The 24,823-nt window shown below is 42.7% G+C and overlaps 1 protein-coding gene and 4 non-coding genes across 7 annotated transcripts; all 5 read right to left on the reverse strand.

Annotated features, from left to right (window-relative positions):
• Window positions 1-1,907: 1,907 nt before the first annotated feature.
• On the reverse strand, window positions 1,908-11,009 carry NCL (nucleolin). 3 transcript variants are annotated; one of them, XM_075268487.1, is made up of 16 exons: window positions 10,858-11,009; window positions 10,003-10,095; window positions 9,020-9,197; window positions 8,758-8,865; window positions 8,281-8,373; window positions 7,303-7,455; window positions 7,134-7,223; window positions 6,390-6,513; window positions 6,120-6,265; window positions 5,491-5,617; window positions 4,670-4,827; window positions 3,873-3,996; window positions 3,585-3,718; window positions 2,992-3,124; window positions 2,452-2,717; window positions 1,908-2,372 (listed from the first exon to the last, which is right to left on the reverse strand). In XM_075268487.1, the coding sequence occupies exons 1-16, from the start codon at window positions 10,873-10,875 to the stop codon at window positions 2,323-2,325; spliced, it is 1,995 nt and encodes a 664-aa protein (XP_075124588.1). In that variant the 5' UTR covers window positions 10,876-11,009; the 3' UTR covers window positions 1,908-2,322. The 3 variants fall into 3 exon arrangements, with proteins under 3 accessions (XP_075124588.1, XP_075124589.1, XP_075124587.1); XM_075268488.1 differs by having other exon boundaries at window positions 2,992-3,121; window positions 8,758-8,868; XM_075268486.1 differs by having other exon boundaries at window positions 8,758-8,868.
• LOC142198699 (small nucleolar RNA SNORD20) lies at window positions 3,457-3,529 on the reverse strand. Its single transcript, XR_012715372.1, has one exon. It is a non-coding gene; the product is annotated as a small nucleolar RNA SNORD20 (small nucleolar RNA).
• LOC142198700 (small nucleolar RNA SNORD20) lies at window positions 4,449-4,524 on the reverse strand. Its single transcript, XR_012715373.1, has one exon. It is a non-coding gene; the product is annotated as a small nucleolar RNA SNORD20 (small nucleolar RNA).
• Window positions 8,525-8,593, reverse strand: LOC142198696 (small nucleolar RNA SNORD82). Its single transcript, XR_012715369.1, has one exon. It is a non-coding gene; the product is annotated as a small nucleolar RNA SNORD82 (small nucleolar RNA).
• Window positions 9,797-9,863, reverse strand: LOC142198697 (small nucleolar RNA SNORD82). Its single transcript, XR_012715370.1, has one exon. It is a non-coding gene; the product is annotated as a small nucleolar RNA SNORD82 (small nucleolar RNA).
• Window positions 11,010-24,823: the final 13,814 nt, after the last annotated feature.

Here is a 24,823-nt window from a genome sequence, read left to right on the forward strand (position 1 = left end):
GAATTTTTCAGGTAGAAAACCAGCAGACCTCAGTAGAATCTACGGCAGTGGTTCTTAACCAGGGTTCAATCGAACCCTAGGCCCTCTATGCACGGTTCATTTTGTGTACAAGTAAAAAAAAAAAAACCTATACCTATGTCTTGAGTTTGGAAAAAAAATCATATTTGATTTATCACTAAAGAAGGGTTTGGTGAATGTGCATATGAAACTGGTGGGTTGGATACCCTGGTGGGTTGGATACCTCAAACAAGGTTAAGAACCACTGGTCTATGGAGTCCACAGGGGAACACTTTTTATAAGGGGGTTATGTGTCTGTTGTTCTTATCCCCAAGTTGATCCAAAGAACAGAAACCAAGGCGCAGGCGTGAACCTAGCATCAGTTTGTAATTTATTCTATGTTCTGTAGAAAAGTATGCCCAAGCTTCTCTGCTGATAGTGATATGCCTTACGGTTAAAAAAAATTAAAGCATTTCGGTGACATTTCCTTTAAACCTCAGCCTATTCCATGCTTTGTAGACCAGTGGTCAGTATATTCACTGACAACCATTTCTGAATGCAAAGAAAAAAAAAAGCCGGTCTAGTGGGCTACATTATAGTCTATGGGGTATGCAGGTAACTGCTTTTTATGTGGATCGTGATTCCGGTTTTCAGGTCCCCAAGCATGGAAACCCCAACACTAGTGAGAACGTAGCGTAAATGTTATGGTTTTATACATGTGTAGGCCTTGTTCACGTGTTCTAAAGAAGTGTTTCTAAACTGAAAACTAGAAGAGTAGAACTATAATCATGCAAAAAAAATGTGAATAAGGCCTAAGGGCTCGTTCACATCTGCGCCCAGGCCTCAGTTTCCTGCCCGAAACAGAGAAGGAGATGGAAACCTGCAGGCATCTTTCAAACCCATTCATTTGAATAGGTTTGAAAAAGTGTCTGGCCGCGAGCGCCGGTAAGCGTTTTATGCCCTCCACAGCGAAACCGGGTTTTTTTTTTTTTTAAACTGGACAGTCGGACATGCAGTACTCTGTGTCCGGTTAAAAAAAACTGGTCTCACCGTGGAGGGCACAACACGCTCACGGCCGAACTCTGCCTGACAGGTTTTTGTCTTCTGCCGGCAGAAGACAGAAACCTAATACGGAGTGCCGAACGCTGGTGTGAACCCAGCAAAAGTCAGTTTTTCGCCAATACATTATTTGCGACAATCAACAGCAGCTATACACACCTCCTTCCAAAACATTAAAATATAGTTCAACACAAGTGAAATAAAATAGCAGAACTTCCTTACTTGGTAACTTGACTACTACCAGATTACAGTCTGATCTTATGACCAAACAAAACATTTTGCTATGAAATAGTGTGAAGCCAGTCCTAATAATAAAAATTATGTATTCACTAAGAATAAGTGATTATTACAGCGTGGCAACGATCTATTACAAAAAACCTTTGTTCATTCTTAGAACACAGGCAATTGAAAGTAAGTAATTACAAACAGTCCAGAGGGATTCTAAAATACCTAGCAAAGCAGGTAAGCAAACCAACCTGCAAAGATGCTGGAGGGAATGCCTGGTTTACCTACAAATAGGTCCAAGTGCTCTGAACGTTCCAACGTGTGCCCACCCTCAATGCCATTGAAGACAGATTTTCATATCAATAAGGAGATTATCCCCACGTTACATATGCATGTTTCTGCTCTAACATGACATTACTGGTTTAGTAAGCATCTTGGGACTTGAGACTTCAATGTAGTGCTGTATTAATCACTTCATTGACTACTGGAGTGGCTCTCTAAGCAGATGGCTTAAATTTGTAGACCATTTAATATCGTAAAGAACAGCACTAACCTAAAAAGGATAAAATGCTACAAAATATACTGTTGTAAGCAGATTATTTTAAAAAGACCTACACTAATAAAAATACATAACCAGATGAGGTCCTTTAATCTGAAGACAAGTTGCTGAAGCACAAACCAGAACATTCTGCATTTTGAGCAATACTACAGGATTTGGAGGGAAAAAAAATATATAAATGTACAGTAGGTAAAACACAATTTGACAAGTTCATTACGGGGTCTCACACACACTCTTCTTAAAAAAAAAAAAAAAAAAAAGTCTGTAAGATACAGTCACATCTTCCATGAAATGACGATGTCCAGGTGTCAACAGGAAAAGGTATGTCTCCACATTGGAATGTCCACATAGAAGGCTCTGCAAATGCCAGTTTTATTTGGGGTGGTAAGGGAGGGGAAAAAGTAGCCCCCCCCCTTCTACCCTCAGAGTCCTTTCAGTTAAGGGAGATGGCTTGAGGCTTGGAGACAGAAGAATCAAACCATTCATTCATCAAACTTTGTCTTCTTTCCTCGAAATCCTCCACCTCCTCTACCTAAAGAATGTAAAATAAATATTTAGTAATTTTCCCAAACTACAACTAGCAAACATATTGTAAAGTGTCAAAATTTTACCTCCAAAACCGCCACGTCCACCACCTCTACCACCAAATCCACGTCCACCTCCTCTGCCTCCGAATCCTCCACGGCCACCACCTCTGCCTCCAAATCCTCCACGGCCACCACCTCTGCCTCCAAATCCTCCACGGCCACCACGCTGGCCATCTCCTTTAGGCTTAGCGAAGTCTAATGTAACTTTGCTTCCATCAATTTCACCATCCTCCATTGCTTCCATGGCAGCTTTAGCATCTTCAGTTGAAGAAAAATCTACAAAGCCAAATCTGGAACGATATAACAAAGTAGATTAAACAAAATGAGCAAGGACAAAGATTTATTCCTTAATCCTTTTATGGACGACATGTTGCACTACAGCAATTCAAACCTCACTTGAGGTAGTTAAAATGACATATGTGCATATTTTTTTTTTTTATTATTCTTCTCGTGCGAATCCATCAACAACCATAATAAACTGGCTGGACAGAGCTCAATGAGAAGGTCATCCTTATGCTGTTAAAAACAAAACCAATCTGAGGATTAGTATATAAGAACACTTACCCCTTTGATGTACCAGTATCTCTATCTGTTACTATTCTTGCATTAACAGAACCATCAAATGCATCTTTCAAGGTCTCCTCGGTTGTGTCTTCAGAAAGACCTTTGACAAAGAGGGTTTTTGATTGAGCTGCTCCTAAAACAGATCAGCAAGATCAGTAAACAATTAGTATTTGAGCATTAGAACAAACCTGTTGCAATAATTAAAGGAGTTTTTCAGGATAATGCAAAGAAAACCAGGAGGCGAGTGTAAAAAACAAATAAAGCCTCATATGCTCTAGGGCCTGTACTGGCTTGGCTGCAGTGCACACCTGAGCCTTTGTCCACCAATGAAGCAACATGTTGTGTACCGACACTTTCAGCAGCACCAACATGAGAAAACATCACTACATTTTACCCAACCCTAGAGCCCCGTCCCTAGGTTTTACAATTATCCTTGAAAACCTCTAAGACATATAGAAAGAACAACTGGATCAGTACTTGACTATCTAGAGAAAAAATGTTCTCATCAGAAATTCAGAAAACGTTATCATCATTTCCAGTACAGGTACACAAAGCTAAATATCCATGGTTATTGAGAAGGAACAGTTTCATACCTCTTCCACCACCTTGAGGCCCACCTCCTTGGCTGATCTCAATACGTATTGACCTGCCCTCAATCTCTGTGTTGTTAAGAGTGTCTAGGGCCTCCTTTGCTTCTTCTACAGACGAAAATTCCACAAAAGCAAACCTATATGTAAAAGAAAGTTCCATCCATTAAGACTAGCAACGGTCCCACACACTTTTACCTAAGTGTGAACAGCAAACTTTATCAAATATATATTAATTTTTAACTGTGACTGAACCACTTATGCAACAAGTTCTCTACAGTTTCAGATACTCACCCTTTGGGTCTTCCTGTATTATTTTGTGGTATTCTAATTGAAGTTGCCTTCTCAAAAACTTCCTGCAAAATCTCTTCTGTAGCACTGTATGCCAAGTTGTTTATAACAAGTACCTTGAAATCTCCTAATAAAAAATTACATAAAAACATCACATTATTTACAATAGTGACAGATTTCTTTTAGGGTCCTAAAATGAACTTTGGAATATGGAGAATATGTATAATTTCCCCCCTAAAACTATGTAACTTGTATTTTATCCACATATCGCTGTGTGAAATCAAGGAGTGGTCCTACTCAGCGACTGACAGCCTTTCCAGTATACAAATACAACTGGCAATCACTCATGGTTCTTTTCACTTAATTTCTGAGCACAAAACAAAGATACAAGTTATAGTTTAGTGGATAAATGTTACTGTAATCAATCTGCTCAGCACTTCATGCTCTAATATGCTACCTGCAGAATGTTACAGTAACATTGGGGGGAGAGAACCTATAAAGTCATGTAAACAGTAGGAATTGTTGGGGCAGTGAAAGGCTCTCTTTACCCAGAAAATCAATTTAGGTATAACCAGTTAGCTGGATCAGAACTTGACTATCTAAATGTATGTATTTCAACATAAAAATTCAGATTCTTTATTAGTCATCATTTCCAGCCAACACTTAGGTTTCAGTCTAAGCCCGCAGGCCTAAGAACAATAATGGATTCTCTTTTTTGAATTGTATGCAGTTTTATGAACTATATCACTTGTAAATTCTGGTGTTATTGGTTTAGATTATGCAACTTTGTCAGCACCAACCTCCAGCTGATCCGCCTGTAGATCTTCTGCCTCCAGCATTCTGACTCTTCTCTCCAGTATAATCTATAAACAGAGAGCGGCCTTCAATTTCTGTTCCTTGCTTATCTTGAATAGCTTGATCAGCATCTGCTTCAGTGTTGAATTCCACATATGCAACCCTAAATTAGAACACAGGATTAGCACTCCTATTGACAAATTTAACAGCTCCTCGTTAGAATCACAGAAACACATTTGAAGGTTGGAGGCACATGGAAATTGACCAGTTGGTTAGCCTCAGCAAAATAATGTGCCTGGCCCACTTTAAATTACAATAACTGATAAATGGATCCATCCATACTGTAGATAAAAAGTCTGCAGTGGTCCTGGCCTCTACAAATGTAGCAAACGGCTCAACTAGCCAGTTTTTGGGTGGGCAAGTCAACTGCAAGGTATTGATAAATGGATTGGCACATGTGGCTGGAGCCATAAAGGGTTTTCTGGTTTCAAAATATTGATGACAACAATATAAGATGGGTGGGCACCCGACTACCCACAGCCCAGCCAGTTGTTTGAAGAGGCTGTGGTGCCTGGACTAGCGCTAGAGAGCAAGGTTTCAAATGGGGTTTTGTACCTGCACACTATCTACTTACAAGTGGACTAACAGGAGATTAAAAAAATAAATAAAATATATACTTCTTCAAATAGTAACTGATTTCTATCACAATTTCAGCATGTTTTAGAAAGTCATTCAAGCATTGCTTCCTAAGATTTAGTATTGCCAATCTTCATGCATCTTCTAGTTTAGTCACCAATAGAATCACACCAAAACTACATCAACTCACCCTTTACTATTTCCTTCTTTTCCTGTAAGAAGGCGAACCTCTTTGGCATTTTCAAAGACTTCTTGTAAATCTTCAACACTTGTGCTATAAGGCAAATTCTTCACGAATAGAGTGCGTGCATCCCTTTCTGTTAAAATTTAAATAAAAACAAATCTCAATGAAATATCACCTTCTCTAAGGACATGACAAAACATGCTCACTGTCTGACTTCCATATAGCTAATAAGAAGACCAGAGCAACATAGCAGACATCATTCATGAACTAGGAGGAAAGGCCAATGCAGCAGTTCGGAAGCACACAGTGCAAAGTGCACATGGGAAGTGTAGTTTTCACTATGAACCAGTCACATGCTTCATAGTAAGGACCGCCCACTTTAGCTACTGCAAGTTCAAAATGTAACTGCTGTAGGGAGTGCAGATCTTGAGAGATGGCACATAGAAGTTGGGTGAAGTGACATACAGTTTAGACTGTTTATGTGCATGGTTGTTGAATGGGGTAGATCTAAAACTGCTGTTCTTGTTTACTGACAGGACATCAATTTTGCAAACACAGTAACTCCTCTAATTGTGAGTAAAGAACCCACAGAGCTACTCCACAAATAGGAAACAATAGACTTCTATATTTAATACCTTTCTTCTGTCCCAAATTTTTGGATTTTTCAGCAGGAGTATTTGCCTTCTCTATTTTAATTTCACAACCAAGGACCTTCTTTCCAGCCAGTTTAATTGCTTTCTCAACCTCTTCTGCAGAAGTGAATTCCACATAGCCAAATTTCCTACAGAAAAAGAAAAGTGGTGTTTAAAAAAGTTACCTGATGCAGAAATCATTGAGCTGCAATTAGACACCAGAAACCACAATAAAAAAAAAAAAAAAAAAAAAAAACCCAACCCCAAACTTACTTTGAAGCCCCAATACGGACATCCTGCACAGGCAGACGACTCTTTGTGAAAAACTCCCTCAGAGCATCCTTTAGCTCATCAAATTCCTTGGTAGCATTCAAGTTGGCAACAAAAACTGTAAAAGCTTGAAAGGAGGGGAAAAAAAAGGGGATTAATGCAGATGGAAGGGGATGATTCTCTTCACAACACATCAGTTCTTCCTGCTGAGCAGTTCAGAAGATGCAAATTTTATAGCTTACAATGTAAGACATCTTTCTTCGTACTTGTACCTACTTCAGCTTTTCTAACTCTGCTCATTGATTGTTTTAGCTCCTTGTCTGCATGGATCTACAGAGGTGTGTTCTTGATATCAATCTCTAAAGTCATTTGGACTTCTCAGCTGTTTAGCATTTTATAGTTACTACTGGCAGAACAGCATTACTAACGGATGGGAGCAGACAACTGGAAACATAAATGTAAAGTGTGCTGCAGGCATAATGAGGCATTGCTCAAGGGCATGACAGCAAGCCTATCATATATAGCATACTGTATATGAAGACTGGTCTAGTATGAAATGAACACCATGTGGCACACTACTGTGGTGAATACACAGCCATAAATGGACAATAAATTTAAGGAGCACAGAGTTTACTTCACATACTCTGCCACCAGTAACAATGACTTGTCAGTTTTCTGCCCCTAATATAAAAATGGCTATTGTAGTCAACATGCCAGTCTGTGGCAGTGAAAAATCCAGATAGATACCTTCAGATCCTTCGGTTCTCTGCTTTTTTTCTGGAGCAGCTTTATTTTTCGGCATTTCTTTTTTGCGCTTTCCAGATTCCTCTACAGCTTCTAAATGAAGAGAACAATTAAATTAAAAAAACAAAAACAACCACCAGACCTTAAAATGAAGAGGTCATACTGTACATACCTTCCTCATCTTCGTCGTCCTCTTCATCCTCATCCTCCTCTTCATCATCATCATCTTCCTCCTCCTCCTCTTCAGATTCCTCCTTTTTAGGAGTAGCAGCTTTCTTTCCTTTAGCTACAGGAGTTGCCACTTCCATTGGCTCCTCTTCCTCATCTACATTAAAAATTAAATATTGTCACAATACGAAGGATAAAATTCCCTATTTTGGTTAAAACTCAAACCTATTGTAAAATGCACAAAATTGAGGTGCAATCGGGCACATCTAATTTTAATTGCCAGACGACCTTATGCTCCATCATTGTCACTGCCTCGTTGTAGCGTGGTCCTATCTGATAAGACTGAACTACAGTAGTTAAGAGGGCATTCACACTTGCGCCTTTGTCGCTCTGCCGAGTTTCCGTCCTCAGCCCCCAGAAACTGGACAGGGGACGGCTTCTTGGTGGTTAGCTTTAAAACCCATTCAATTGAATGAGTTTTTAAAGGTGACCGCCGTGAAACCGTCCCCTGTCCAGTTTCTTGGGGCTGAGGACGAAAACTTGGCAGAGCGACACAGGATGGACACAGTGCTTCGTTTAGAAAGTCAAAAGGACAAGTCATCAAAACTTTAGTTATCAAAATCTCCTCTATTGTGTAAATATAATGAAAATACATGAGGCACGTTCTTTAAGCAAGTGCTAGTCTTTTCCTTCATGACAGCCTCTTCTGCACCATAGATGCACTACATTAATGGTTCTTAAAAGGGGCCAGGGATAACTTGGACCAAAAGATTTACCAAGACTCTACAACTAGAAAACTGCCAAGAGTTTTAACTGAAATCTCCTCTAGTCTCTGTACACAGGTCTACCCCCCCATGTCTGACATCACCAGTGATGTCCTATTTGTATATAAGGGGACCATTGCAGGGAGTCACAGTGGTGACCTTTTCAAAAGCCACAAGACTGGGGTCATAATCACAAATTTTAGCCTAAGTGGTCTCACCTTCATCCTCAGATTCTTCCTTGGATGGCTTTTTTGCTGGTGTTTTCTTGGCAACAGGTTTCTTAGCAGCAGGCTTTTCCTCTTCAGACTCTTCTATAACAAGTGTTAAAAATATGCAACATCAGTTATGCAAAAGTGACAGCTTGCAGTATAACATGAATAGATGCCACTTTACTATAAAACAGGAGTTATGGGATACATTATAAAGAGATCTTCCTGCATTCCTTTGGTTACTAACTGAATAGCACATCAGTTGAATTCAACATCATGGATTCTTCAGTATTAAGTCCCATAAATATTCATCATTTGTGCTTTGGCTAAATTGATTTTCACCCCTTGATGTGTACTTTTAATATAACATTTCTCCAAGAATAACTTTATGACCAACACTGCCTTGCTACATATCCACAAACGGAAACCACCAAGAAGCCCTTTTCATTTAACAAAGCTTTAGTGCATTTGTAAGTCACAACATACCATCATCCTCTTCATCTTCCTCCTCCTCTTCAGATTCCTCCTTTTTAGCTACAGGTTTTTTGGCAGCTGGCTTCTTGGCAACTGGCTTTTCCTCCTCAGATTCTTCATCTTCTGTAAGAAAAAAACCCAACCCAAAACACTTAGACTTTTCCTTTAAGATTAAGTTGTTCGCTATATTTAGCTTTACATCTGTAAAGAAGTAGATAGCTGCGACTATACAAGATTATAACTGTAAATTACAGTAGATTTGATAAATACATACCAAACTCCTCTTCATCTTCACTTTCTTCCTTCTTAGCCTTTTTACCATTCTTGGCTCCTGCAGGAGTAGCACCCTTCTTTCCAGGTGTGACTGCTGTTTTGGCTGGAGTGGCAGCTTTCTTTCCTGGTGTTGCCTTTGCTGGGGTGTTTGCCTTCTTAGCTGGTGTCTTCACAGGAACCTTTATTTTAAAAGATAGCAAGTACAATGTCTTAAAGGAGTATTCCCACTACCATATCTATAGATAAAAAGTTAAAACATTTTTGCAAATATAAGTAGTTAAAAATTGTGCAGGGTTTTAAAGATTTTCTCTAACCATCTTAGTGCTGACACTGTTGTCTAGATTGGATACGACCACAAATGCAGAAACTTTCTATCATGAGCCATGTTGTCCTCATTGTAGATGGGTCATCAGGCAGGGACACAATAAGAACATCACGACTGATTTTTGCATTCATGGTCGCATCCAACGGCAAACCAATGTGGAAAACAAGACTGACCACAAGATATTTAGAGAAAATCTTTAAAACTATGCAAATTTTTTCATTATCTATAATGTTTAACTTTTAATTATCTACAAATGTATAAATGTTTATGTACATGCGCATACCCCTTTAATATTAAAGCTAGCAATTCAAATGATAGTTATCTGGTAGCTCCAGCTAAATTTGGTAAAATCTGCCAAGACCGAGACATCCTCTGATGGATACAAAACCTCAGTAAAGGTCTTAATATATAAAAGTGAATGAATATATAAAAGTGAACAATGGCAAACAGTCAGCACATCAGTTGAACAAGTCATCAAATGAATCAGTATTAAGTCCCGTAAAAAATCATCATCTGTGCCGCTATTAGAGCAGTTAAAGAGATCCACCGACTCAAAGTCGACAGGACAGCAAGGAGCTGAAATAGTAAATCTGAAGCCATGTCCCCCCAATTACACACGAGCCCGAAACGCATGCTAAAATGACACAAATGTAACTTACCACCTCTTCTTCACTTTCGTCCATTTCTTCATCACTTTCTTCTACCTCCATGGGGGGAGGGGCCTTCTTAGGCTTGCCTTGTGCCTTTGCTCCCTGTAATAGAAAAAGCCTCATGAAACATGCAATTAACCTGAAAATACAAAAAAAAGCCTCAAAACTACTAAAAGTTACAGAAAGCCGTGGATCACTGCTGGGTAAGCTGGTGCCAGATGGGGGAGCAGCCATCATGAGAACATGTGTGACTAGCGTGTCCCCGATCACCTCGCTACAGTCACGTGTCGTCTGCAGACGATCGGCCTCACCGGCAACACGTGGGGTGTCGACCTCTGAGGCCACGTGGAACTCCCGATCTGGTCGATAGCCATGTGCTGCAAGCACGGAGAGCTTGGGAGCGGAAGTATGCGTCGTGGACCGCACGCGAGAAGTTCGACTCGCGGGAAAACAAAATGGCGCCGTCAAAGCCTCGCACACCTTACCAAGAAACCCCCACCCACTCAAATCCGGCCTTAAAAAACCTAATCGGACGACGAAACCTATAACCAAAACTTAATAATCGCCGATATAAAACCGCCCTTATTAGACCGTGAGGGGTCCCGGAACATAGTGACGTCACCGGCCGTGGCTCGCGCGCGGTACTCACACACGCATGCGTACTACAACGCTTCCCTCCATACAGCTGCGAGGCGAGCAGGCCACAACCAAATGCATTCTCCTCAAAGCCGTGCAATCCGTCCCTGCGATTACCTATGCTCGCTCCATACATCTAAGCTGTGATTTATTGTCTAAACATCCGAATATAATCATTATTAACTGTATATGTATGTAGATAAAACCACCCTTCGCACACGCATTTACCTTAGCTAGTTTCACCATGTCTGCTGTCGATATGTAGTTCCCGTCGATGGATAAGTCACGTGTCTGAGCTGCTCAGAAGGACACAAGGGGTCTGAGTCTGGAAACCGACTGGTGGCGAGGATCTGGAGAAGGCGCTAATAAAGACTACTTGTCACGTGTTTAACAGTAGCCAATCCGTAAATGACAAAGGGGATAGTCCCCGCCCCTCACTCTCCCTGTATTTCTGATCCTGAGTGAACGTGTGGCCAATGAGAAGCAAGATATCCGATTTGGAACGCACACCTCCAACCAATCACGTAACGAGACCCGCAAGAGCCAATGAACGAGCCGAGCGCGACACTTTTCGTAGCCATTTTGGGTATATTTACCATGCGGTTCTCCCTGATGCCAAGATGGCCGCCCGGTAGGGGATTCCCACGTGGGATTGTGTAGATGTTTGTGAAGTGCTTGTTGGTCACTAGTGTAGCTTTAGGGGTGATTTCACTCTTCACAAGGTTCTAAGTGCCTGAATGTTGGCTGGTTTCTGAGGGACAGGTAAAACTATTCGTGTTATTGTATACAGCTACGCGTTCCGGGCTTCTTATCTGAGTGGTAAAGGGACATGTATGGCCGGAGCTACCGTCTGCTTGAAAGCTCGCCGTGTCGCTTACTGTATTGCTGTAAATTGCCCATATTGTTCCCTCTGGTCAGGCATGTCGGCGACCGCTTACACCACCTTGCAGACGGCCATGAGGGGATTGGGTGGCTTGGAATCGTGTTGTAGTTGTTTATAAATGTGTATTACACTCTTACCGTGTTACAGAGTCCTAGAGTGTCTGCTTGCGCCTTAGCATATGCGAGTCCAGGCTGGCGCTCTCTACACACGTGCGCTATATAGAGCCTGCGCTGACTTGTGGCTTTCAGGTGTGCTTAATACCCACCATAGAGCACCTGTGTGACTGCCGAGAGCCTGCAGTAATTCTCTATGATACAAGCGGTGGTGTGCATGCTTGGCCACTGCTCCATTTACTTCTACAGGGGTCACTACGATGCCCCAAGAGTACTCCATGTGGTCAGACTCTTCTATCCTATGAAGATGGTTTAATCTGGTGTGCGTTTCCTACATGTGCCCTGACGATAACCCCTCGTGTTGAAGTGCTTTTGGCCCTCTACAGTGAGCTGTGTCCAACCATAAGCAGCACATGTACAGTTGTGACTTGTGAAGTAGCTCCGTGCTGAGAAGGCTTCCTCGTGGGAGACTTTCTTCTAGGCCCTCGTGGAAAGACCAGAGTAATATGGAGACTATAACTAGTCCCATAGCTATGCTTCTTAAACCATTGTCTTTGACTACCCCAAAATGTGTCCAAACTTGTGAAAAGTCAAGATTAAAGGAAAATCTACACTTGACTGACTCAGATGCAGCAACTCCTTACAAATCAGTCTGGAAGCTGTAAATAATTTCTAATGAAATGATGATGGCTTTTTCTTTTCAGGCTCTTAAAGTCTACAAAGAGCAGCTGAACTTGACATAGAATCCCAACCACCTTGCTGCGACTGTACGACCCTGTGCGCATGCTGCAGTGTTACTCCACGTGGGGCCTGGCAGATTTTTACGTACAAATTTTGCTTTGTGTTTGTTTTTTTTTTTTTAAACCAGGAGGGGATTGTAAGCAGAAGGTAGAAGTATAAGGCCAGGTTCACATGTTTGCATGCAGACACTCCTAGTCTACTCTGTTCTTCTTGTTCAGTAATACTGTATATTTATTAGACCAACTATTGATTCCGGACACCTGACTCTAAGCTAGCATTGGAAGCTTTCCAGTTTTGTCACAGTTTTTCCTCTATGCATCACAAACTGGAAAAGGGGAGGATTATACTCAGCTCTCCTGCAGAAATCTCCAAGTGTATGTCATCCGATTTAAATGCATATCCTTGGACTTGCCCGGATGCCTGTCTCCCTTGGCTGGGAGTAAAATCCAGAAATAGTACGAGAAATCATCCAGCAACGAAACGAAAGTTCCTCCAATAAAAAACTTTGCTTTATTTCATGTCCACAGGATAAAATATAAACACGCAGTCACAGGAAAAGACAAAAAGGCTTCATTTGAATGGGTGAGAAAGCTGTGCGACGGTGAGCGTTTTGCGCTCTCTGCCGCAAAACCGGGTTTTTTTTTTATTCTGGACACAGAGTCAGACATGCAGTACTCTGTGTCCAGATTAAAAAAATCTGGTTTCGCAGCGGAGAGCATAAAACACTCACGGCCGGACCCGGTCTGTGCTTTCTGTCTTCTGGCATTTGGCATGCAGAAGACGGAAAGCACAGAACGCAGGTGTGAACCTAGCGTCAGGCAGCGTATCAGTAGTGTGAACTTACCCTAAGGGTGCGTTCACACTGAGTATATGCTGACTGATTCTGAACGTTAAAACACCATCAGAATGAGTGCGTACAAAGCAGATCCCATTCATTTCAGTGGGAGCCGGCATACGTGCGCTCCCCATAGAAATGAATGGGCTGCCTTCCCCCCCCCCTCCCCCCTCCTATTGGTTTCAATGTGATACGTGCGTATCACATTGAAACCAATAGGGGGGGGGGGAGGCAGCCCATTCATTTCAATGGGGGAGCGCACGTATGCCGGCTCCCATTGAAATAAATGGGATCTGCTTTGTACGCACTCATTCTGATGGTGTTTTAAAGGGGCTCTATCACTGGGAAAAGTCATTTTTATCTAAACACATCCTTGCATAGGCTTTAGAAAGTCTATTCCACACCTACCTATAGTATGTAAATTGCCTCAGTGGTTTCTGAATAACTCCGTTTTTATTAATATGCTAATGAGCTTCCAGCCAGCTCAGGAAGTTCCCAGCAGCCTCCTCTCTTCTATTATCTCCTGTGTGTGTGAGTCAAATAGGAAGCTGAGTCATCAGCAGCAGCCTCCCATAGAAAACAGGAGAGGAGTGCACAATGTATCCTGCAACAGTCTAATTAGCATATGAATAAAAACGGATTTATTCAGAAACCACTGAGGCAATCTACATACTATAGGTAGGTGTGGAATAGACTTTCTAAAGGCTATGCAAAGATGTGATTAGTTAAAAATGACTTTTCCCAGTGATAGAGCCCCTTTAACGTTCAGAATCAGTCAGCGTATACTCAGTGTGAATGCACCCTAAGAGCTTCCTTTTTATTTACCAGTCCATTTATGGTCACTACTAGTTTTGGGTCAGAAAAAACACAGCAAAATCTTAGTGGTGCTCCAGGTCATTAAAAAAAAAAAAATGCTGTTAGTGCAAGCATGTTTTGCACACACACGCAAAAAAGAACCCTGCTGAGGGCAATCTGTGCGGTGATGTGCTGTTTATGTACAGGTCACCGTTGAGGCCCATGACTGGCTTTAGCAGTAACCTTCCTTTTTCAGGCTACAAGAGAGAATACAGCAGTGCCGATAACTAGGTAGTTGCTGTTGAACACAGGTTTAGGTTATGGGCTTTTTCATCTTGCAAAATAGGACATGTTAGAAGTTTATGAAACTGGGAAAAAATCTTTTTAACCTGTCATCGCTGGGTGGTAACGAATGCCCCCTCTGACAGTATAGTGCTGTGAATACTACTGTCAGGTGGGGTGTTCCTCTCAGACTGTCAGAAATGCCCTTCTGACACTGAACAGCTATGATAATGGTACCGATAACTGTTCGCAAGGGCGACAGGATGCTGGCGTGTTTGATTAAGCCCGAATGAATGGGCCTAAACAGGAGCGTGTCTCAAGCCTTGGACGCTGCGGCGGATTCAGCTGTGGAATCCGCGGCAAGATAAGTTATGGTGTTTCTTTTTTTTTTTTTTCACTACTAACTAGAGGGGAAAAAATGTGATCTGCTCCCATTGAAGTCAATGGGATCCATTTTTGCAGGTGAAAATCCACCTGCAAAAAACTCTGTGTGACCATACCCTAAAGCCCCTTTTCAGCTAATTTGCATACAAATAAAATCCTGATTTTCATGAAATACCGTATTTTACGGACTATAAGGCGCACTGGACTATAAGCCGCATTGCCCATGAGCGCCTTATAGTCCGTCTCGGTTCATATATAAGGCGCACCGGACTATAAGCCGCAGTCCGGTGCGCATTATATCTTATTGAAAGCGGTGGCAGGCAGACTTTGCCAGCGGCCGCTTAACCCCCCGCGTGCCAGCCGCTTCTATTGGAAGCGCTCGGCAGGCGAGGAGGGGCTCTATCAGCAAAATCATGCTGATAGAGCCCAACCGTAAACGTTAGGTTAAACTACCCCCCCCCCCCCCCCCCCCCCCCCGTTTTAAAATAAAAGCCTGAAACAGAATGTGAAACTTACCGAGCGGTGTAGGGTGGGCGGGCATTCAGGCCTCCTCTTCCTCCGATGTTCCGTCCTCCTCCGGCACTCGCAAGCTGATAATGGCCAGGGCACATGCGCAGTAGAAGCATTATGATATTGCGCATGCGCCCCGGCCATTATCAGCGAGCGCCGGAGGAGAAGGACGGAACATCGGAGGCAGAGGAGGCCTGAATGCCCGCTCGCCCTCCCTGCACCGCTGGGTAAGTTTCACGTTCTGTTTCAGGCCGGCGTGACAGCAGGGCTGCCGGACACTTCCTATTCATTTCTATGGGAGCCGACATGCGAGCGCTCCCCATAGAAATGAATGGACTGCTTTTTTCCATTCATTTCTATAGGGAGCGCTCGCATGCCGGCTCCCATAGAAATGAATGGGAAGTGTCTGTCCATTCATTTCTATGGGGAGCGCTCGCATGCCTGCTCCCATAGAAATGAATAGGAAGTGTCCGGCAGCCCTGCTGTAACGCCGGCGTGTACGGCTGTGATACACGCCGGCGTTCGGTAGTGTGAATGCAGCCTTACGGTGCCTTTTATGTATGTATGGAAGCGGCACGCAGTCTTTGCCGCCGCTTCCATCCATATATAAGCCGCACCGGACTATAAGCCGCACTTACGATTTCTGAGGAAATCGTAGGTTTTTATGTGCGGCTTATAGTCCGGAAAATACGGTAGAATGGCAGCTTGCAAAGTATAGAATCAGCTCTGCAAGGTACTGGTATTACTTTTACTGTTTTTCCTACTGCCAGACTTCTTTTAAAATAATCACAATGGGCCACCACAAATTTAGTGGTGGCTAACACATATCTCAGCAATAGAGCCACAGGCAGTTTTTGATTTGGAAAGTGTTCAAGCCGCCCTATCCAATGCTGTTATTAGAGAAATATAAAAATGGTGATTTGGCGCCCATCTGGTGGAAATAGTAGACTCCAGTCAGGAGCCCTCCAGGCCAATTGCAGCTCTTACCCGGACACCGTCCCACACAGTGGGTGGTGAGGCAAATTGGAAAGGATATATAGAAAAACCGGGAAAGGACAGAGGGCAAATGGCAGCAAATTCAAAATAGACTTGAGTATAAAAATCAGGATGTGAATGGTTAAGATGAATTGTTTCCGTTTATTGCTCTAAGGACATGAACAACAGTTTAAAATGGCTACGCGTTTCGACATCGGGCGGGTGTCTTCTTCAGGCTCCGCAGGAGCTGTCCAGCAATAGCCTAAGACCCAATTCACATATGCGTGAATAAGGCTGTTCAGGCACCACTAAAGTTATGTTACACTACCCCCCCCCCCCCATTTTAAAACCAAACTCTAAAAAAGAATATGTTAATCTTATCTATCGTGCACGGTGGGCGGGCATTCAGGGTCCGACATCGTCTTCCTCCACGCCTCCGCTTCCAGCGATGTCCTCGGGTCCTGTCTTCCTCCGGCGCTCACGAACTGCCATTGATAAAAAATGGCGCGGGTGCATGTGCAGTAGTAGTAGTAGTACCAGCAGCATGCTATTGCGCATGCACCCACGCCATTTGTTTTTTTTTTATGAATGGCAGTTCGCGAGCGCTGGAGGAAGACTGGACCCGAGAACATCGCTGGAAGAGGAGGCGTGGCTGAAGACGACGTCGGACCCTGAATGCCCGCCCAACGTGCACGATAGATAAGATTAACATATTCTTTTTTTAGGGTTTTATTTTAAATCGGCGGGTAGCTTAATATAACTTTAGCGGTGCCTGAATAGCCTTTTTATAGGCTATTCACGTATATATGGGGCTCTATCAGCATAATTTTGCTGATAGAGCCCCTTTAAACCCATATGAAATTGGTGCAATTCTTTTCCCCAATCCCCCATTCTGAATTTTTGTTTCCAGCTTCCTAGTACATTGTACAGGATATTGAATGGTGTCATTGCAAAGTAAAATTTGTCCACTAAACAATAAGCCATCATGTGACTCTGTGAACTGAAAATAAAAATTGTGACTCTTGGAAGGTGTGGAGTTAAAACAAAACACAAAAACTAAATTTGGCTCTGTCTTTAAGGAGTAATCTGCAGTTTCTGCTAACCCTCTTCTTGACTCCTTACAATCTGATTGCTGCTCTGATTCGTTCTCGATGTGACTACTGTAACTCCTTACTAATCGGTCTTCCCCTTACTAAACTCTCCCCTCTACAATCTATTCTGAATGCAGCGGCCAGGCTCATCTATCAGGCTAGATCAGACCTGGGCGATGTGCGGCCCGCGGGCCACATCCGGCCTTCTGACTGCTTCTGTCTGGCCCGCATAGCTAGTGGAAGGTTTTTCAAGGACCTGTGATGATGTCATCACAGTCTATCACCAGGATAGGCTATGGTTGGTTAGTGGGCGGAGCCACACGGGACTGTGTGCTCTCTGCAAGCTGCCGGCAATGGGGGCTGCTGATTGATAAAGAGAGAAGAGACGGTATGTGTGAGCAAGAGGGGGGAACTAGAGGCAGATGTAGGGGGCAGTTAAACTGAATGCACATGGAGGGGGAACATTAAACTACTAGGGGCAAATGGAGGGTGACATTAAACTGGGGCAGCTGGAGGAGGATATTAAACTGTGGAGGTAGCTGGAGGGGGACATGTCTGCCTCTAGTTGCCCCCAGTTTAATGTCCCCCTACAGCTTCCCCAGTTTAATGTCCTCTCTAGTTTATGCTGGGGCACCAGGAGAGGGACTTAATACTGTGGGACATTTGGAGGGAAACGTTATAATGTGGGGGGTATAATGTTAGGGTGACTATAGGAGGATTTTACTTTGTGGGGCACATGGAAAAATTATTAAGAATGGGCGGAGTCAGTGGAGAAGTGGGTGGAGCTAAATTTGCTGCGCCGCGCATGGCCCTCTAGAACCGTTACAATTTCTCATGTGGCCCCATGATAAAATTAATTGCCCACCCCTGGTCTAGATGCTACAGTGATGCTTCCGGTCTGTGCCAATCATTGCACTGGTTGCCAATTTAATACAGACTACAATATAAGCTTATCACACTCATCCACAAGATCCTCCATAATTCTTCACCTTTCTACATTTCTTCCCTCATCTCTCTCTATTATCAGAATCTCCCACTCCTGCATCTAAGCCTTCTCCTGAGTTGCACCACTTCTCTAGAATGCTCAACCCCAGACAACTCCCAATTTTTATAGCTTCAAGCACAGCCTAGACACATCTTTTTAGACAGGCTTATCACAATTCTTAATGTAAACCCTTCCACAGAAGTCCTAAAGCAAAACCCTCCACTGTTCATGCTCCCGCATTATCCCACAGGATATGTCGCCATGTAGGACTGTAATCTTATATGTCCATGCAACACCTGCACATAGAAGGAAACTAACTGGTGGCTCATACAACTTTTATTTATGTGTGTAATGAAAACAACCTTTTTCACAAAAAAGAATGAACCACTGTATAAGAAATGCTACCTCCTAAGCTGTCCCTTTTACCTCTGGTGTCATCCCCTCTTCCTCATAGAATGTAAGCTCTTGCGAGCAGGGCCCTCAATCCCATTATGTGAATTAACTTATTATTCTGTAATGTCCCATTTTGTCTGTGCTTGAACCCTACAATTTGTAATGCTTTGGAATGTGTTGGTGCTATCTAAATAAAGTGTATTTTTAAGATAAGATAATCCTTTAATACTTCCACCATGGGGAAATTCAGTGTGTTACAGCAGCATGGATAATACAGTAATATATTACAAGAAAAAACACATACAAGCTCAGAATAGCAGATAGAAAATATACTAGTAGTCATAGCAGCCAAAAAGAAAGACTTCAGGCTCATTTAGTTCTCTGTGCGGAGTGATCTTCGATTAGCCTGATGTTCATTATACAGTCTGACTGTGGTTGGGAGGAAGGGTCTCTGATAACACTCCTTCTCACACTTGGGGTGAAGCAGTCGGTTACTGATAGTATTGCCCTTTGCTGTCATGGTCTCATACATGGGGAGTTATTCCGCAGCATGGAGCTCACCACAGACAGCATCCTTCTGTCACCCATCACCGGTACTGGGTCCAGGGGGCTCCTAGGACATAGCTGGCCCTTCTAACCAGCCTGTCAAGTCTATTTCTGTCCATAGCAGGCCACTCTGAAGAAGTTCGCTGATGCTACCACAGAGTTGAAAAAGGCCACTGACTGGCTAAGGAAAAATTTTCTGCTGCAGGAATCCAGGCACTCTTGGCATGGTTGGGAATCAGAGGAGATGAAAGAAGTGCTTTTGTTTTTAGGTGTAATCAGGTTTTTATTGAGTTTTCAAGAAGTTAAGCAGAACAAGAACAATGTGCTTTTGTTTTTAAAGGGATTTGATCATTAAAATGCTCATTTGAATTCGGCCCACTGTCGGCTTTCCAGCAGTATATAGAACTGCCTGTACCCAAATCCATGAAAGGTCCTCTTTAAGTGGCTGGAAATGGTCCAGGAAGAGACAGGTATGTAATGAAGGTGCCAGCTGTGTCTTGATGGTGGACAAAGAAACTGTGATTGACCAAGTGATTCTCTCTACTAGAAGTATGTCTGCGCTGGCTGGAGCCTGTTCGCCATTTGTGCATACCTTCACATATGCATCACTCCCATTACCTCCTAACAGCTAAGTCAGAGTGGCCTAGATGGTAGGCAACTCATCAATATTACCATCCTGCTTCTTTCAGAACAATGATATGGCCAAAATATCTTTTGAGTACGTTTTTGATGAATGTCAACAATATTCCACCAAAAGTAGCCTCTGAGCAGCAGAGAAGCAGTTTTATGCCCTCTTCTGGCAAGACTTAGACCACACCTTTAATCATTAAGATCTCTACTTGAGACATGATTGCATGCTGAGCAGGGGCGTAACCACCGGGGAAGCTGCTGCTAAAGGGCCTGGGACATTAGGGGGCCCGGTGGGCCCATGATGTTTTGTTTTTTTTTTAAATTTAATAGACCATTATGTGTTGGAGTAACCCCAGAAAGTAATGAGCCTTATTTACTTACCGATCTTCAGTGCTGCTCATGACCTCCTGCGCTTTTGGTTCTGCAGAGGCGGCTGTGAGCAGGAGTGGGGATCGGTAAGTGAGGCCATGGGCCCGTGAACCCCACAAACACTGATATCATACTCAGGTTTTTTTTGTTTTTTTTTCAGACCCCAGAATATAACGATTGGAGCCCCAGGAGAGGGGAGGGAACATAAAAAACTGTGTTACTTATCTTTCCTGTGCTCCAGAAGGCTTCAGGCCTGTTTGGTGACACAGATGTCACGTGGCCCAGGCCAGAATCATTATGTGTCGCAATGCTGGCCTGGGTCAGGTGAAGTCTGGTCCAACATTGAAGAGATCAGCAGGGAGTGCGCCATAGACCGGGAGAGGCAAGTAATATTGTTTATGTTTGTATCCTCCCCTGGGTCTCAGATCATCATACTCTGGGGTCTGAAAAATGTAAAATGTTTTCTGTGGGACCCCACCATTCCTAGTTATGCCACTGATGCTGAGATTGGCAACAATCCAACATTTCTGTATGGGTGCATTATGGTTGTTTTTTTTGTTTTTTTTTTAAATCAATGAGTATGTTTAGACAGATTTTCATGAAAATGAAAACTTAAATAAAATAATTGGCAAAATACAAGAACAAGAATAAGGTTGATACTTGAAATCATTAAATGGGAAACTTTAGTTATAGATTGGAAATAGACTTTTTCCCCAGTTCATGCATTCAAAGAGGTTGTTTGGGCTAAATAATATTTTATAATTTAGGCCAGGGGAGGTGAGAAAAAAAAAAAAAAATTCTCACTTGTCCCTGATGCTCCAGTGACCTCTCAGGTTGGTCTGGTCCAGTTGAATGCCTTCTTTTTCATGAATTTCTTGCCATCTGGGAGGCGCTGGCGCAATGGGGACAGGTGAGTATCGTTTTTTTTTTTGTTTTTTTTTTCACCTCCCCCAGCCTAATTAAAAGATAAAATTTTAGGCCGGACAACCCCTTCAATCCTTTACAGACATCTGTTGTAATAGTACAGTGAATGCATGGTCTTTAAAGATGGCGGCCGCTCTGCCCACAATCAAAGTTCACTCTGATAGCGGGCATTGCAGGCCAGGTTTCCTGCTCCCCCCCCCCCCCTCTCTCCAAAGTTAAAAAATTGGGTCTGGCCTCGTACATTTAGGGCTCGTGCACACGGAGTCTTCACAAGTGTATTTTAGCATAATACATGTGTATAGAATACTCATGTAAAAATAACACTCCCATTGACTTCAATTAAATCTTTTACATGTGTTACATGCGTTTTTGTTACACATGTAAAAGATTTCATTGAAGTCAATGGGAGTGTTATTTTTACACGTGTATTCTATACACATATATTGTGCTAAAATACGCTCGCGTTAACTCTGTGTACATGAGCCCTTAACGTTGAAGGCTAGCTCCTCACAGGAGCCAACCTGTTACTCTGACAGCTGGTAACCTTATGAAGGCTCCCAGACTTGTCATAGCATTTAGGCTATTGAGGCTGATCTACGACTAGACTCAATAGCTATGTTGCAAATCTATCATAGACTGATAAATGATTGCAGGTTCAAGCCCCTTAGGGAGCTAATAAAATAGTTAAAAAAAAACCCCCTTTTTCCTAAAATACATATAAAAGTAAAATATTATCGTGAAACACATACGCATTAGGTATCACTTTGTCCGAAAATGCCCTGTCTACAAAAGTATACAAATATTTTTCCCATACAGTAAATAGGGTATCAGGGAAAATAAATCAAAAGTGCCAAAGAGCTGTTTCTTCACTGTTTCAGATCTGATAAAATTATGAATTAAAAGTGATCAAAGCAATTCCTCAAAATAGTATAACTAAAAAGTACACCTGGCCCCGCAAAAATAGACGTGCTATGCATTACCCATACATAGAAATATAAAAAAAGTTAAAGGTCTAAAAACATGGAGACTTTAATAGAAATGTAAATAAAAACATATAAATTTGGTTTCCCAGGAATTGTACTGAAACATAGAATTCAGGTGAAAGAGTAAACACGAAGAAAGTCGCACAAATGCATTTTTTTCTTCAAATCCACCCCATTTGTCCCACAAACATTAAGCCCTCACATGGCTCTGAGTACAAAAAAATAAAGTTATTGGATTTGGAAGGTGAGGAGTCAAAAACAAAAATCGAAAAATGTTACCAGTGGGAAGGGGGGTTTGGTGTATAGAGCATACAGTTCATATGTGTCTATGCATGTGCGAGATTTCGTGGCATATACTGTGCATGAATGAGATTTCTCTGACCAGATGATGACATCAGGACTGTTCTTCCCCACTGGCCAGGAGGAGGAACAAAGTTGTACAGCGGCGTGCTTTCAACAGAGATAGCTATGCTCGGGGATCTCTGGGTACCTAATTTGCATAATTAAGAAAATGTCTATTTTCCGGCATCCCTGGGACTGTGAAACATAATGACAGTAAGATATGTAAGCATGTCACAGCGCCTACAGCACTATGGTACCAGCTTGAAGGGCTCGAGGAAGGTGATAGACTCCCTTTAAGTTGTATGTATTTGGTTATCCTGGCGGACATGCACATTGTCCTCTCTGGGGCAGGTAACTGCTCTTCCTACTTTGTGAACTGACGCTCCGGCTTTGATCATATGTAATAGTTGGTCAATCATAGACTGTAAGTTCCCAAGTGGACCCCCCGAACGTAAAACCAGAGCGCGGATGTGAACCTAGCCTCAGATTGTTGCAGTCGAGCGTGTATAACCTTTTCATGCTCAAGAGCCACATTATAAGACCACCTCTGCCTACAGCAAAATGTAAAACTGTATTCCCACCTAAGGCATATTGACAGCACAAATGTGTACTAGGTAGGGGGTTCATGTCTCCGGCCGCTGAATATGCCTAGAATGTCATCTTGTGCCACATGCTGCTCCCGGGTATCAGGTTGTATACCTCTGATATGATGCTTGGTTTACTATAAAACTGTGTACAGATTGTTCCCATAGAAACAGCATTTCTTATATCTAGAGATATGTTATTTCCCCTGATAACGCCTTTGTGTGGCAGGTGTTGGTGCAGTATGTAATTAGCTACATATTATATGATACCTTGTGCTCCTTGGGACATCGAGGTTCTACAAACAGAGCATATATTTAGCCATGTGTGGAAAATGAACGGGTGTAAATACAGAAGTAAAGCTTTATTTTTTCTTATACTGTACAAGTTACCATTTACAGTGGCATATCTACCAAGGTGGCAAGGCAGGTGTCATTACGGGTTATTGTCCTGTCTTCCCTAATAATTCTTTCCTAGCAGCTACCAGCTACTGCCATTAGAGGGACCTCACTACATACACAATGATACACTTCCCTATGAGTCAGTTTCATTCGAGCTGAGTAAAAGGCCCTTTCCTATGGTTGTTTTAAGAACGAAAAATATGATCTTTGTGTGTGAAGTGTCTTCCCACCTGACAGCGGCCCCTGTGACCTGAACTTAGAGGCTCATAGTGATTTTGATATTAGCAATAGAACTTCTAGAGCTCAAATCTGGTCCCGACTAGAAGTGGCACATAAAATCCGACCATTTCCTCCGACAATGAAAGAGCGCCTTATAGTCCGGTGCGCCTTATATATGGATGGAAGCGACAGCCCACGAGGAGTTAAGCGGCGTCCGGCGGCAAAGTCTGGGTGCCGCTTCCATACCTTACAATAGGAGCGTGCTAGTCCAATACTCTTCGCTCATCTCGAAGTTCAATTGGAAGCAGTTACAATTGAAGTTACAGATGAGCAAATACTATTCCAATAGCACCCTCCCATTGCAAGGTATGGAAACGGCACCCAGACTTTGCCACCGGACGCCACTTAACTCCTCGCGGGCCCTCGCTTCCATCCATATAGAAGGCGCACCCGACTATAAGCCGCTCTTTTATTTTCAGAGGAAATTGTAGGATTTTATGTGCCACTTATAGTCGGGACCCTACCGTACGAACCAAACCGTGGCCCACAAGAAAAGACATCCCCCAACACACGTGTGTAAAAATCACTGCTCTCACACTACCACAACTTTTCCACACAAAAAAAAGCTCAACACACTTTCGCTTTTTTCAAAAAGACTGCAAAGATTCATAAAACCATATGACGTTACCATCCCCACAATTTCACCCAAAAACACAACACAGGGGCGATGTCATGTCGCCTTCACACTCAACGGCGGAAAACACAAGCCCCTAACAACCTCCCATAAATGCAGTTTTCAAACAAATTCACCACATCAAAAATTGGCCCACAACTTACCATTACCTTCTAATGAATAATCCATAGCCACATCATACAAACACATTTCTCACACAAACATTCACAACTCAGAAACGTACTACAACACACAAATAGATTTTACACACTTTACAAACACCACACTCAAAAACCCAACAGCACAATAAAACCACAAATCAAAACCCAACACTACAGCAAACTCATCAGCCCTCGCTGCCACAACTATCTCAACATCAGCGCTTCATCACACACTCACCTCACCAAGCCCTCTATACAGCCAAAACATACCATTGCATCCTCTATCTCCACCCATCTACCTCTTACGTCAACTAAATAACTGTTATGTTCACCCGCAGGATATTGCCCACACACAACTCAAAGCAGACATAATCCCA

Source organism: Leptodactylus fuscus, chromosome 3, assembly GCF_031893055.1.
Source record: "Leptodactylus fuscus isolate aLepFus1 chromosome 3, aLepFus1.hap2, whole genome shotgun sequence".
Lineage (NCBI taxonomy): Eukaryota > Metazoa > Chordata > Amphibia > Anura > Leptodactylidae > Leptodactylus > Leptodactylus fuscus.